The 16,127-nt window shown below is 36.8% G+C and overlaps 1 protein-coding gene across 2 annotated transcripts in view; it reads right to left on the minus strand.

The window, feature by feature from the left end:
* Positions 1-16,127, minus strand: part of ARAP2 (ArfGAP with RhoGAP domain, ankyrin repeat and PH domain 2) — a 210,458-nt gene that overhangs the window by 83,528 nt on the left and 110,803 nt on the right. For both annotated transcript variants that reach the window (XM_030564509.1, XM_030564510.1), the window contains 6 exons: positions 14,972-15,146; positions 13,379-13,513; positions 7,053-7,197; positions 3,928-4,030; positions 3,077-3,275; positions 890-953 (listed from right to left, as the gene is read on the minus strand). In XM_030564509.1, the coding sequence (XP_030420369.1) occupies positions 890-953; positions 3,077-3,275; positions 3,928-4,030; positions 7,053-7,197; positions 13,379-13,513; positions 14,972-15,146 (821 nt within the window). The remainder of the gene's footprint in view (positions 1-889; positions 954-3,076; positions 3,276-3,927; positions 4,031-7,052; positions 7,198-13,378; positions 13,514-14,971; positions 15,147-16,127) is intronic.

Below are 16,127 nucleotides of genomic sequence, written 5' to 3' on the forward strand. Positions count from 1 at the left end.
AATCTGAGAATGTCTTTAGACTTCCAATACAGTGCTGTTTTCCTAAGGTCTGAACCTTGCATGAAGAAAAGAGTCTCATTTTCACACCCCTTATCACTATCTTGTCAGTTTTGTTTTCATCACGCTTGCTTTCCTTCAGCTATCTTGCTGGCAGGAAATTGCTAATGGCTTGGGTAAGCCATTCTTCACTTAGTTTTATCCAACTAAACCATAGCTAAGGAATGTGAAAGCTTTTCATCTTAATTCTAGAAAGGTTTCACATCAGTCAAGAAGTAGCTTTGACCAGTTATTGAGCATACTTGTCCTTGTCTGTACAAGGAAAATTGAACAGTTTAGATATCAAAACTACAAAATTCTACTTTGAAATAGACATTGCTTCACTAATATTCCCTTGCAACTAGTATCAACAAGTCCTTTTTCTACCAGTATGTTACTGATTAAAGTCATGCATTAAATAAAGAATAAAAAGGATGAACTGCACATACCACCTTCTACTCTTACTTCTAAGTTGATTTAAATAAAGAAGCTGGGCTATAGTAGTCATGTAAAGACATAAACATTGTGAAATTTTTAGAAGGGTTCTCATTCTTTTTGTCTACTTGGGAAAGAAAACTAGTGCTTTCTGAAGAGGCCTAGATACGAGTGATAGAATATCTCTCAATATGAAAATTGTATTTACTTAAAATGCACTGCTAGCATTTTCTGACACAAACTTAAGATTTACTTAATAAACAGAGCAATTTTTTTCTTTTAAAAGGCCACAGGTTACTTAGAAACCATAACTGCAAAAATATGACAGATAAGCAAGAATCCTAAAACCCAATCAGCCTAAAATCAGACCACATCTACTACAGTTTTAAAATTGATAATATACAAATGAACACTTTACCTTCCTTTTTCAACAAGCAACAGGACATCTATTTTTTCTCCATTTTGAATCACACTGCTGATTGCTGAAAACAAAACATAATGACATTTTCCTCTTGGAAATATGTGTAACAAATTTTACATGACCAAAGGAACATGAAACTCATCAAAATGTTTTAAATTTAGCATGCAGTTTGAAAAAGTGAACATACGGCAAATTATTAAAGCATAAAAACAAACTCCAATAGATCCAAAAGTATATCAGGAAAAACAACCTGGATAATAACCAAGTAAAAATAAGCAGATTTTTAATGTAAAGCACACCTCACTGTTTTGCTACATCAAATTAACCTTAACCTGGAAAAAAAAGCATGTTACAGTACTGAACAGGGGCATAAGTAAACAGGATTCTGGAACTTGTCAGCTTGCATGCATTCCAATGGCTGTGAATATTTACAATATCATATTATGAAGGAAAACTCACTAGTGTAGTGTGAAGACCATTTCCAATTTTGATTATGTTGATTTATATTGTGTGTCTATCGAGTAAAGCATACATATCGAGTAAAGCATACATATCGAGTATATGTAACATACTTCACTATATTTTTATAAGCAGTATTATCTAATCAGTAAAAGGTTTGATAGGTAAAACTCAGTTGAAGCATTTTTGTGTCTATCTACAAACTGGGCTCTCTGAATAGGTAATCTCTTGCAAAGGGTCTGTGGAACATCTTCATGTTATTACCTACCTCAAGAGACAGCAAAATCTTGAATTTCAATCAAGTTCAATAAGTGTATCCTGGTGCATGTATCAAATGCCAGCAGCTTCCATTTTTGTGTCACATATACATAATAACTCATTTAAATTCACTGTTGCTTGAACACATGGAAGATGGGAGAAAAAGTGGCAAGTGACTCTGAAGAGTCATTATTTTGCAAACTTCACTGATCAGTATCTCTCTCAATTTCCTCAGTAGCGCAAAAGACCCTTACTTTTTGGCAATTTAAAAGTCAGAATCTAAGGAGGATGGACAGTCTGGGTACCTAGGATTTTAGAAGAAATTATATGACTAGTATTACAAGATGTCCATTCCATTGCCAGAATGGAAGAAATACTACTTGCCAAAGGACCAATATTCAAAAATTAGGCCTACATGCATCCTTGCACAGGCAAATGCAAAAAACCCTGAAATTCTGAATTCTCATATAACTAATGCCAATGCAATTGTTGCAGATTTTGATGTAAACAGACCTGACAACTGTAAGGCAAGCTCAGAAAGTATTCCAAAGATTAAATGAGAGCCAGAGGTATGTGAATTCAGGAAGAAATAGGTGCCTTTCACAGTACTGATGGGGAAATTAAAGGAGGCCAAGAGGTCTGCTGGCTTTTAAGTTAGTTCCTGCTTGGAGTGGAAAACAGTCTCAGATATAATAGCTGTGCAGATGGATAGAGCTACAAATAGATAAGAAGAATAGCATGTATGAAGAACTATATATAAAGAGATAATAAAATTTATGAGAAGCATAATTACTAACCTTTCCCACCCCCGTCCCTATATTCCATGTTGCCCTCCTATGTATAGTTATATTATAAAACTAAAGATGGCTCCAAAACCTAATTACTCTATTATTGAGCACAGTGTAATATACTACAGAATGTATTAAATAAATATATTCCTATCTTCCTCGCATCATGAAATTGAGCAAAGGAACATTTGATACGAAAGTAACAGATGAGTGAAAAACACTAGATGGTGAAATAGTTTTCCAAGAGGACTATTATTTTCCAGTAAATTTGCATACTTCAAAACCAGACCAGTCAATCGTCTCAAGAATACACATTGAATGTTTCTGCATTGACAGGAAAAAAAACAACAGACCCAATAGGTCATATATTATTCTATGATCCTGCACTCTTGTAAGAAAGATACCACTAAAACTAGACCAGACTAGGTTTACTAACTATGATGCTATGAAAATAGCTTTAATCTGGGCAACCAATGGAAAGAGAGAAACAAATATAGATACAGACAACACTGTATGAGAGTGGATGGGGATGGCATTGGGTGCACGCAATGGTGATGTGTGCACTGAATTCCTTGACATTCATGATTTTAATGTTATGCAGATATTCCTAAAAGCAGAGATCAGAATAAGTTTCTTAGAACACACGCTAATACATTTCAAATATTCTCTGAAATCTTACTTAGCTCCTGCAGTCTCCTTAGATGTATTGAATCCTCTTGAGCATTCTCCATTTCAAGACAAAAATGTAGACTTGACTTATCTATAGCAAACCAGCCTTTTCTCCACTGATCAAGATTATGGCAATCTTTGTAGTACAGCTGGCCAATCAGATCATAGTCTCTCTTTAACAAACATTCAGCCACAAAGGGAACAAAATGCTGCCAAGAAAAATGAGAAAAAATAAGCCACTGCAAATACCAAAGTTAGGCATTATTATTTTGTATATGTATATGTATTAAATGGGGATGAGGTGACAATATAGATAGATATTGCACCCCTTAATAAGGATATAAAGTAAATACATACGTTAAATCCTAAAAACCAAAATGTAAAGTCAGGAATAGTACATTTTTCCAATTCTGGTCTCTTTAAGCTTGCAAAGTCAGTGATCTATTTTTATTATAAGTAATGTAACCTTTAGGTACCATGTTTTATTTCAGTAGAAAATATGTGAAAAGCATAATTGTAACCATACTGCTCAGCTGATGTAAGCTCCTATTGAATGGATCAGTGTCCATTGATACTAACACCTACTGAGACACTAGCACATATACAACCGCATTCTTAAGGTCAGTGTTAGAATGTTGCATACCAATTTGCCTTCTGTTTCATTGCATTATCTCAACACACATTTCCATAACAGTAGATATTTTCTTCTGCTGCATAGAAAGCCTTTGCACTCCAGATAGATCAGTATTCATCAACCTACATTAAAGAATGGTTTCCCAGACGATTCTAAGCTAACAATGCCACTTTATATCTTATGTAAAGGCTCTTGGCCTAACTTGAACAGATAATTATCAGCATTACCTTGGCTATTGCCCAGGTCCATTTTCTCTGTGAATGTGCAGTTTCAGCACCAAATAGAAAAACACGTTCTGACAGTAAGTAGATTTCAAAGGTAAAAATGGCCCTAAAGCAAGCAAGAGAATAAAAAAGGCAGTTGTATTTAGGATAATATGAAATAGCCAAGAGCTCAATTTTTCTCTCTCTCTCATATACTCTCATTCCTATGGAAATTCATCTGCATTTTTTTTTAATATTACATTATATAAAGTAGTTAATACCATAAAACAGTTTATATTATATAGTCATAGCAGGATGGTTACAGTACTTCTTAGGTCAATATATTTTGTGAAGCCATTGCATATTGGGCTTTGAATTAAGTTGAAATGAAAATTTCATTGGAAGAGTATTATTTGATCTTTAAATAAGTTCAAGTCAAATCATTGTCTCAATACATTTAAAACATATTATTCTTGCTGAATATAAGCAAACTGTTTACTCACTGAAAAGGACGTTGCAAATGATTCCTTACTAATATTAAAAAGTACCTAATATTTTAAAGGTTGGCTAATTAAAATTCACATTTTGCTAATAGTAACATAAAAATAATGATGCTGCCATTATCAAAGAAAATCAGCCTGAATTCCTAGCCAAGATTTCCTCTCTTTGACTTCTTCCCCTAGCCCGACACATTTGGGTTGTGACTCTTCTTGCAAATACTGGAGGCAGTTCAGATTTGTCTACAAGCTTTGCAGATTGTTCATGCCTCTCCACCCTCATTCCAAGTGAGCACTTCCAAAGTTATATGGAAATTCCTATTATTAGTAGGCTAAGCATCTCAACAGTAACAGCTTATTCCACTCCATTAAGAACAGACATGAAATTAAATAGGCCATCAGATAGTCACCCAACAAAGGGTGGGTGGACTGAAGGAAATATCATTCCCAGAAAGGAAATGAGGCAAGAAGTTTTCAACTCTAGACCTTCCACCCAGGCAGATACAATTGGTAAGGTAGAATTAATTAGGGAGAGATTAGTAGTAGTAGTATTTATTTATTTTGGGCGCCGTAGAGCACCTTCCTGCCAAATAATGCTTTTGCAAAGAAACGAAGGCCAAGATTGTTGAAATTCATGAATGTGTTCATGCATCAGCAGGTGTTAGCTTTATAGATTTCCTTTGTGGGTTTCAATGTCCTTTCCACTCAGGATACTGTCCTGAAACTTGCTAAATGGGTTTTGATTCTTTTTGGAATCAGTGCCTCTGTGGCTTCACTACTGGCACTTCCTCTGGAGGTTTTGGATGCAAATAGATGAAGATGATGTGAGAGAGTTTTTCTTGCTTTGTTAAGGTATCCTTTAACTTCTCTTCACACATCTAAGGTGAAATTCTGGCACCACTGAAGTCCACGGGTGTTATGCCATTGACTTCAATGAAGACAAGATTTCACTGCATTGCATGACGTGTTTTTTCCCTGTGCATTAAGGCTTTGGGCAAAATGAGGGAAGAATAATTTCCTAAGATCTAGGGCAAGAAGAGTTAAAGTTCTGTAGTGAAAGACAGACTCTGGAGTACAATGGACTACCTTTTCTATCTCGTCAGTCAAAAAGTAGGGAAAAAAATTTCTCCCCCTCCCCCCCAACCTTTGAAATGATTTCAACTAGTTCTACTGTCAGTCTAGATACATGTATGTTCCCACCACTGTGCTTTCTGAAAATCTGAAAAACAGAAGCAGGGCAGAAATATCATCCCTAGTCACTAGGATGGGAGCCAAATTGCACAAGATGTTTGTGTGACAGATCTGGGAAGTGCATATGTATTCCCCAAATCCAAGTTTAGAGCCTAAGCCATGTGACCATTCTTATCCTCACAAAACATAAATAATAAACAATGAGAATCATAAAAACATAGGGGTGGAAGGCATCTTAAAGAGTTCATTTAGTCGATCCATTATGCTAACACTCAGCTCTTATCAAGCCCTTTCCATCTGTAGATCTCAAAGTGTTTTATAACAGAGTTCAGCATCATTAGCTTCATTTTACAGGTGAGGAAACTGAAGCACAGAGAAGGGAAGTGACTTGCCTAAGGTCACACAGCAGACCAGTAGCAGAGCCAGGAATAGATCCCACATCTCTCAAGTCCAAGTCCAGGGCTCTATCCACTAGGCAACAGAGTCTCTCAGTAAAGGTCACATTTTCTAAGACACAGATTGAAGACACTTTTTGCAAATGCAGTTGTGACCAGGATGCAGGGCTTTAGGAAAAGGAATTAAGGGTTTTATACATGCCATTGATTTGAACAGATGCTTCACGTCAACTTGTAGCACTGTGAGTAGATCCAAAGTAGGGAAGTTAGGCCTGATTGTTCATTTGAATATGTGTTTCCTTAAGGAAACCCAATACTGTGGAGACATTTACCAGAGATTTAGATGAGACTGCATTCATGACGGTGTTTGACACAGAGACACGTCAATATGTAGTTTTAACCTACAGCATAAGAAATCCAGAAGATCAAGAATGCCTGGCTTTCTAGGCCATTCGCTCTCTGAGTTGACACTTGAAGGAGATGTGTGTCCAGACTCTCGCATAAATCAATAGAGGGGAAGTCTTTTATGTAGCCAGAACAGTATCTATTATCCTGGAAAGTACATACTCTTCAGAAATTACTTAACTCTTCAATAGTCATGCTGTGAGGTACAGTTCAGAAGAAGTGAGCCCTGGGTTGGAAGATACATGATCAAATCCTAGAGACTGTTGGACGTCTCTGAACTGGCCATCTTTTTTTGCAGGAAGAAAGGCACAACCCAAATGCTTTGGCCTAGGGGAGAGGACAGTCTCCGAAATGAATGTTCCAATTTATTATCATTTAGCAATTTGTATATTAAGGATAAATTCCTTCTACAGAAAATGTGGACTTCCTTACTTTAATTTATGCTGCCCTTTCAAAGTTACCCTGCATAAAATTTTTATTGTCTACTAATAAAAAAAATGGCCGAAGACCACTTAGTTATTTCTTGTCACCCACATAAAACAGCTAGCTCTTTTCTAAGAGTCCAGGAACATGTGATGCAAGAGTGAACACGTTGTCACTTCCTAGGACAAAGGCTAGAAAATGTCTTCATTTATTTTGAATGACTAATTTTGGAACCTACCCTGTATTTAAAAAGGAGTCTTCTTTGTGCACCACAAGACAGATAACTTCACTGATGTCAATCATACCATTAGGAGTGGTTGTTTTATCATTTTCATAGTAACTCAAGAAGCCACTTTCCAAAGTACACCACCTTTTATTGCAGTCTGTGATTAAAAAGACATTCAGTATGTCACAGGATACAACAATTATTAATATTATACAAGATACATAGCTATAGAAATGACTTCTCCCCACTGACTTCAGTGGGCCTGGGATTTCACCTGTAGTGCTCATACGGCAATACTTATACCTCATATACCAAAACCCTAAAGAAAAAATATTAATATATGGTACTTCAATCAGATATTTGTGAGCATAATGCACTCATTTTAAATTTTATGATTATTAGAAGTATAGATATCAAGTTGCTTTACAAGTTTCCCGTTGCTGCTTTACACAGCTTGATGGGAGGTAGAAAATTTAATACTGAATTTGGTTTGTTCAGTGTTACAGAACCATAAGATATAGAACTAAAAAACCCACAAAACTCCAAAGTTAGAAACATTGAAATTTGTAGGAACAATGTATATTGACAACAGTGGATTACAAAATGAACAGCTGAATCATAGCACACAACAGAGAAAAGGTGTTACTATTTTTTTCATGAACACTGGAAACAGAGGCCAACACAGAGTCAATCCATTTTCCACTGTAAGGTGATGCTACAGTGCCCACTCAGTGTCATAAGGCTAAGGAAATCAATCTAAACCTTTCCAAGATTCTAGGAAAAACATGAAAGGTTGTACTGTCCAGAACTTATACGCATTGCAGACTACAGAACACAAGAAAAACAGTGTCAAAAGTATTATTATTTTAGGTGATCTTGAAAACATGAAAAATTTGCTCCCAGAAGACTAGCAACCCATGCTGTCAAATCAGAACGCACACGAAGGATTGTTTCATTAATCTAATACAATTTTTAGTTTGGTTTGTGTTTTAGGAGGACAGGAACGAGAGTGGGTTATGCATTATAAGCCCGATTCTCCATTCGTTCACAACAGTGAAACTCCATGGGGTATATTGTATATATACTGTAACTATGCTGGTGTCTAGAAGACCTCATGTTCAACAGTTCTTTAATAAATACAATATTGAGGAGGTTTTAAATGTCACAGACAAATGTTTATGTCTGGAGGATAAATGTACTAGGAACAGTTTCTGGCTGAGGTTAGATGATATTTATCTGCATACAGTGCTGTGAACATTGGCAATATAGTAATGTTAACAATACATAGCATTTATAAGAGGTTGAGTTAATCCACATTTTATCCTGAATTAATTATCAATGAGAGAAACCAAATCATAGATAGGAATACCCACAAGCTACCATATACATTTATATATTAAATAGATCACTTAAGCAACTTACAGCATTATTGGAAACATTTATTAAAATTGGATGTTTCCTACCTTTCAGAAACCTAAAAACCACACACTGTTTAAGAGATAACATATTATAAACTTTGTGTCCCTCTGTACATTTCTAGGTACATCTTAGGTTAGGAATGCTTGTTAAATTCCACTAGGAGAGTTAAAGGCACTCAGCATTGCACAGGATCACATCCCAAGAGATAAGCCATATTGCTGGATTTGCAGAACCTTCTCAGCCTTGTAATTTTGCACGTAGGCTGTAGGAAAAAAAAACCCTGTTCTTGGATTGTTCCATTTCATAAACTGGCTCTGCCAACAACTGTGATCCAATTGGCTAATGAGGATTTATGTTCAGGTAATTTTCTCCAGTGGGCACAGAGATCATGACATATAATAGCTTTGTGTTTTAATTAATGTTTGTACAGTGGTTTGAATAGGTAAAGCAAGAATTTGTTATTATTAGGCTCAGCAGTCTTATCTAGGACAAGCTATAAATGAGAAACACTAAAATGTAGACAGAAGTAACCTCAGGATAAAAATAATCTGCAGGTGAGAGTTGAGAATATTTAGCTCCTCATAGGACTTGGTTTTAAGTGCTTTGCAATGAACATATGTCCACATCACAAACTATTTCATTTAACTAGCCCTAGAATAGGAATGTTTGTACAGGGCATGGCTGACATACATATAAGATAACAGAGGAGGGAAAAAATCATAACTTCACTAGCCTACAGTTTGTTTGGCTATGCCACCCACTGCTATCAGTCTTCACTTTCTTGTACAGTAAAACTCAGCTAAAGTGAAAAAAAACAGATCAGTTCTCATAACCAGGACCTAGGAAAACATCCAGTGGCTTAAAATGTATATTGACAAGTATAAAGATTTTGCAACAGTCTGAAGTGCAGCGTGAGCTTAGTTTCACAGTTTGGTATATAGTCATGAATATAATCAGTTTTTAAAATAAATATGATCATTCATTTTTAAACAATTGCCTGTCTATGCAAAATTCCAAGTTTCAGTGTAGAGCTTAAGAGATTTTCAACTCTAATAGGACCAGAATTTTAGCTGAATTATTATAATCTTGTTGAGAATGGCTTTGGAATGCTAAATGTTTTAGAAGACACCCATCACCCAAGCTTTTCTTCTTTCTCCCCTAAAAAAAACAAAACCACTATTCTTTGATGTATTGCACCAGAACAGTAGCAATGTTTGAAAGCTCTTCTGATCGCTTATTAACAGCTGTTAACTAAACAAATACTTCTCCAAATGCTTTTCATCCCTGCTGAAGTCAGTGCCGGTGCTACCATGAGAAGTACACAAAAAGCAGGCCTACCATCTTCTCCTGTATTTAAAACACAGTAGAAAGCCACTAATTCATACTTATTTAATCCACAAATCTGCCATTTTCATGGAATGAAGGATAGTCTCGTTATTAGGGCAGTATCCCGGCATTTGAGACACCTGGATTTAATTCCCTTCTCCACCACAGATTTCCTGTGTGAACTTGAGCAGTTCACTTAGCCTCTCTGTGCCCCTGTTTTCCATTGGTAAGCACTTTAATATTAGTGATTTAAGTAAAAGCAGCAAAGTTTAAGTGTAATTAGATACTAATTAATTTTATAAGCAGTTTGCCTTACAAATTTTAAATCACTCCGAATAAATAATCAAAGCTCAAGATCAAACATATACTGTATACATTTACAATGGAATTTTTCAGAGGCCGAAGGCAACTAGAAAAAAAAATCTGCTGCTTTTCCAATTATGGTGTTTTTCTTTAAGTAAAGTGCCAGTAGTAAGCATTTTAATGAAGTGTTTGGGGCTTTTCCAAGACTGAGAGGAACATTTGGGAATTTTCAGTAATTACTACTATTGGGAAATCTTGAATCTCTTGATACGTTTCAAGTATATTTCTATAATCTTGCTAATCCAAAACATCCTCACATAGCACTAAAACAAGACTTTGCTATTTACTTTCTTAATCAAGTAACTAAATAATATGTGAAAATACATTGAAGCAGAACTTTCGGTAGGAAGAGAACCACCTATCAGGATTTTCATGCTGGTCAGAATAATAGGTGTAAAAATCCTCATTTAGTTGAACGACAAAATCAAAAAGATTTTAAATGCATAACCTTCCTCTGAAAAGTTACTCTTTATAAAGCTCTCATTCACAGTAGTGGATGTCATTACACGACACTTTGGCGTGATGCTCACAGTCTCTCTTCTTGTAAACAGATTTATTTTGTTAAAGGACTTAAGTAGTACTTTTCTTTTAGAGGTGAATTAATGTTGCAAAACTTATGTAAAACTTCAAGAATGGAAATACGCACTACAACCTTTTAATAATACATTGCTTTATTGGCATATTTTAACATATTTGGCAAAGTAGCCATTTCCTTAAAATCCTGCAACTCAGATTTCACAGATATCCTTGTTTCTCTGCCAGGGAGAGGGATACAAGTGCCATGAAAAAAAAATAGGATAGAACTGTGCTATTCCGCATACAGCAATGCTCAACACTGGATCCCGATCTGTATTTCACATATGGCCCTTGAAAATGTTGGTATAACCCACTGGTGAATGTGTGTTATCAGTTCCCCTCTGTGCTCAATCCTTAGGGGATAAGAGTTTGTTACAGCTTCTGCTATAGGAACTGGCTATTCAGCTTTGGAGGTCCCTGGTTCAATCCCTAAGGTGTTGGCCAAAATAGCAGCCACCACACAAGTATTTGCATTTTAGAATTAAAAGTGACACTTAATATAATTCAGTATTATATTATACAACTGCTAGAAGAGGTCCTCATCCTCCCTGACTGAACTAACCTCATTATCTCTAGACTGATTCTTGCCTGCATATTTATACCTGCCTCTGGAAGTTTCCACTACATGCATCTGACGAAGTGAATATTTACCCACAAAAGCTTATGCTCCAATACATCTGTTAGTCCTGTGGCACCTTATAGACTCTTTGTCACTCCTTCCACCAGAGAAGTAGATAGTATCCTGGAATGGATTACCCAAATAACTTGAGAAAATCAGCAGAAATAAAATGCACATCCTTAGCTGTCACATAGCACCCCACGCTGCAGCCTATATGGGTATCATCAAACAAGTACAACTCGTACTCAATGGAGATCCAACCTGAAAGAAATCTTTCTGAACCCCCTCTTCTAGTTTTCAAACAACCCAAACCCCTCAACCTCTTCAAGCTTATCATTAGAAGCAAGCTCCCCAGAGACTAGGACACATCAACTCAATGCAGCAGCAGACACTGCCAGGACATCAGATGCAAAACTTGCAGCCATAGCTTCACTGCTACAATGATCAGCCCCCATCCCCCAACACACCTTTCAAAATCCATGGGTTCTACCGTTCAAAAGCCCAGCCTAGCAGCTTAAATTCATTACTCTGCTAGACACCAAAAATCAGACTAAACACAGACATTAGATTTATGGCTCATTACAACAATCTATAACCCACTAACAACTCCCCCAGATGCTTCCTGCCCCTTTCCTCCCCTCTCACTGGAAGGATATCAATGGACCTCTTCACCTTGAATGGTCACTTAAACATGTGTTAACTACTTACGTTAAACAATCTTTTCCCTCTTGAATGCAGCTGGGACACTCTAAGTCTCCCAGACCCAAAGAGGAGATCTGTGTAAGCTCAAAAGCTTGTCTCTCTCACCAACGGAAGTTGGTCCAAAAAAAAAAAAAAAAAAAGATATTACCTCACCCATCTTCTCTCTGAATAAAATGAACACATACCAAAAAATGTAGCCCCTGGGTCCATGACTCCCCTCCATCCCACTGTTCAGATGTTTCCCCAGCTCCCTCAGACTCCAATTTCTGGAAGGCTCCGACAGCTCCCAGTCACCAACTCTCAATTCTATCCAGCTAGGTAGCAGATTTCCCTTGGGCTACTGCCTCCATTTACTCCCCCCTCACTGTTCTGTGGAGGGCTGGGATAAGGATGCTGTTGCTGCCAAACTTGGAGAGGGGATGGCTCCACTGTGCTAAAACTGCACAGTGCTCTCAGTGCTCAAAGAACATAGGGATGCCCTGGTACTGTGACAGCCACTAAGTCTGTATGTAGCACACTGACTTTCTAGAGGTTAAGAGGGAAAATTGCAGCAACTCAAGCAATATTCCTGAACTGCCTGTAATAGGCTGAATCTTATTGGATTTGAAACAGTGGAACACTAGGCATATTTGGATGCAATCTGAATGCTGAGGCTTTGACCTAAGCTGTTTTTTATTCCTTTTCTTAGCTCATGATGTACTGGTGATTTTACTCAGAAAACTAGAAACCTGAAATTTAGGATTTCTCAGTGATTGTTGAAATGCAAGATCAATTACACTGGTAAAGAACAGTCATATTTCTGTCCTCCCTCTCCCCTCTCCTCCCCCCCTCCCCTTTTATGGAGCTAAAAGACTAACTTCTAGCAAAACCTTTGTATGAAGTCCATTAAAGATGCAGTTGTTGGGGGTTGGGACACCAGTCTTTCCTTCTGGTGACCTAAATGTTCTTCCCACCTTTTTACTTTTCAGATATTTATTTGTCTTTTTCCTTTTCTTCTCCAGCAACTTTTGACCAGAAAGATGTGTGGTTACTAGAGTGACCAGATGTCCTGATTTTATTGGGACAATCCTGATTTTTGGGTCTTTTTCTTGTATAGTCTCCTATAACCCCCCCACTCGTCCCAATTTTTCACACTTGCTGTCTGGTTACCCTAGCGATTACAGTAATTTTCTTTGAGTGAATACTAACTTCTTTTGCCTCTTTAAACACTGGTGTCATTTTAAAGATGCAGTTTGTCCTTACAGAACTTTTAAAAATCTATTGTTAGAACTTAAGACACTAAACTCATCCATTGTACAGAATCAATCAAGTACCGAAAGTAAAAGATATTTACCTTCTTTCAATTTCCTGTCTGTAAATAGCTTAGCAGCATTATAAGAAACTTTGTATAAAAATTCGCAAAGAAAAGTAGAATGTGAAGCATCTTGAGAGAAGCCACTTTCAAAATCAGTATCATAGTTTGGGAAATCTATGAAGAGAACAAAGCCAATAAACAAAACATAGAATTTCTGTTATTAACATTTACAGCCATTTGACCTCCTGCATCTCATTTCTTGAATACATAACAGATAGTGTACGCATGCTATGCATGATTTAAATTATATTCCTATTATTTTATATATTGTTCTGAGTTATTTCTTGCATATATTAAGTAAAATAATGAAGTGTGAATTAAAATACTTACATTAGTTACGATGTTACTGTAATCCAGCAAGGATAAATGTAAAGTACTATATGCTTTTATATGTATATATAAAAAAGTAAAATAGTTGCTTTACTAAACTTAATATACTTAAACAAAGAATTTGTTCCCTGAAGTCTCAATCATGGCTTTGCTGCAAGCTCAGAGCAAAGAGCAAAACGAGATTGTGACAGTCACCGTCAGCTTTCCAGTTTTCCCCTTACTCTGAGGAAAGAAGGGCCCTGTGCCAAGCACACTACATAGGGATCCTGGTTTCAGCACTGCGGGGAAGGGAGACATAGGGCAGATTGAAAGACTCCTATCTTGACTATCTGAAGCCTTAAGATCATTGCACCACTTGCTTCGAATGGAATATGGCTGCTTCTTAAGTGTGAGTGTGCATTACAGAAGGCACTAGAGTCTGCACTGGTTTCTGATTAGTGTCTGGGTAGAATATAAGGAATACAAAACCCTAAATAATTTGGGAACTCATTCCTGAGACCGCATCTCAGAGCTGTATGAGCAATATTGACCTGATCTAAGAAGGTGTTAATGGCAGTGTTTCCCAGAATCCTTGAATTCTCCTCTCTCCTTGATCAGTCCAGAGTGGTTGACTTTCAAGGCATGCTCTAAGGTTTCTCTCTTTTCTCTGAACTACAACAGAAGGCATGAGAGGAGGTAACTAGGATTGGTTTGGTGGGAGTAATGCTGTTATTTTATGCTGACTTGATTAAAAGGATGAGCTATACTTTGGAAGATGATTTTGCGAAAGATGGATAAGTCTGTGTGTGGCAGATACTGTTAATGATTCAAAGGCTTGTAGTAAGCACCAACAGCCTCAGAAATGTGCTTTGAACAAATTAAATGGATACTTAAGTAAAAGTTCCACAACAATCATCAACATCATCATATGGTCTCTCCAGGTTCTCTCTGTGATTTATACGAAGGCTCTTGATTTCCACCAAAAAGCATGCAAGTTACATGTGACTTTTTCTCAATTAGGGGAGACCTTAAGCATCATGTTTTAGCAAAGGAAGTGGCATCAAAACACAATTGTATTTTACCAAAAATGAAATTTAACTAATTCCACCACTCCACATTCCTACACCATGCCAAGCACATTTGTCAAAGACTTATACTTTTTCAACCCAGTACTGATGTTCTAGATTTTTCCTCCGTTAGCTCGTTACATAAAGAGAGTTTAAAACATTAAAAACATGAAAAGGAAATAATAAAACTCTATACCTGAGAATTTATTGTGGTAGAGGAATTCCATTTGCAGCCTTTGTCCTGCTTTCTTGGCTAATAAGTAAGGAGTACTGTAAACAGGATCTCCAGTGGCACACATAACATCAGCTCCACTAAATAGCAATGTCATTGTTTCCAACACATCTTGTTTAACTACTGTAGCACACAGGGCCTGGTCATGTAGGGGGAAAATGACAAGTCAGTTTAAAACAGAAAACAAATAGGAATAAGTATTTTTTTATTTAGGTGCAAATTCCATTGTCCCTGAACCAAGCCCCCACACCCTCATTCACAGATCTGCTACAGTGGAAAGTAGTAGGAGGGAAGAGGGAGTAATAGGTAGAGATCCCTCTAACGTCCCTGAAATGGGGGTCTGAATCCTCCATGTTCTGCAGAGAAAAGGCTATGTGAAATTATTACAAAGGGATGGCTGGCTTTAGTCAACAGATATACTTGTAGAGGTAGCATACTGCACTAACCCTCTCCCTCCATAGCCTTAAGACAATTTCTCTCTCTCACATCTAACTTCTAGAGAAAGCTCTTGTTGTCAAGTCCCTGGTATTTGGAGTTGACTGAAAGGACAAAATTTGGTCCCAAAACTCTATGCTATTAAAAAGTTAAGTGAAATTAACAGATTGTATTTTGAAAATCGTCTTTGATGGGTAAAGTGATTAATGATTCTGAAGCGCCTCAATTTTAGGGCACCCAATTTGAGATAACTTAAAAGAGGGCGGATTTTCAGAGGGCGGGTACTTAGCACTTCCTGAAAAGGAGGGCCCTTTATCAATCATTAGTCAAATCAAATCTCTCTTGAAAATATTGGTACACATCTTTAAATCAAGATAAATTGTGGTACACGATTTCTGCAATCTGCACCAGTTTAAGTTCCATGATTTAGAGTGTATTTAATACAAATTTATTTGAACTATTTAATAAACAGGTTTCTCTGAAATGAAAGACAATATACTCCTGTTGCATTGAGCAATTCTATCATGCCAGTTACCTATGTCAACATGTGTTTATCTAGTATACATGAAAGGACTTTATGTTACTATAAAAGAGTGAAAATGACCCGTAGAACCGAGGGACTGGAAGTGACCGCAAAAGGTCATCTAGTCCAGTCTCCAGTACTGAGGCAGAACTAAGTATTATC

This window comes from Gopherus evgoodei, chromosome 5 (assembly GCF_007399415.2).
Source record: "Gopherus evgoodei ecotype Sinaloan lineage chromosome 5, rGopEvg1_v1.p, whole genome shotgun sequence".
NCBI lineage: Eukaryota > Metazoa > Chordata > Testudines > Testudinidae > Gopherus > Gopherus evgoodei.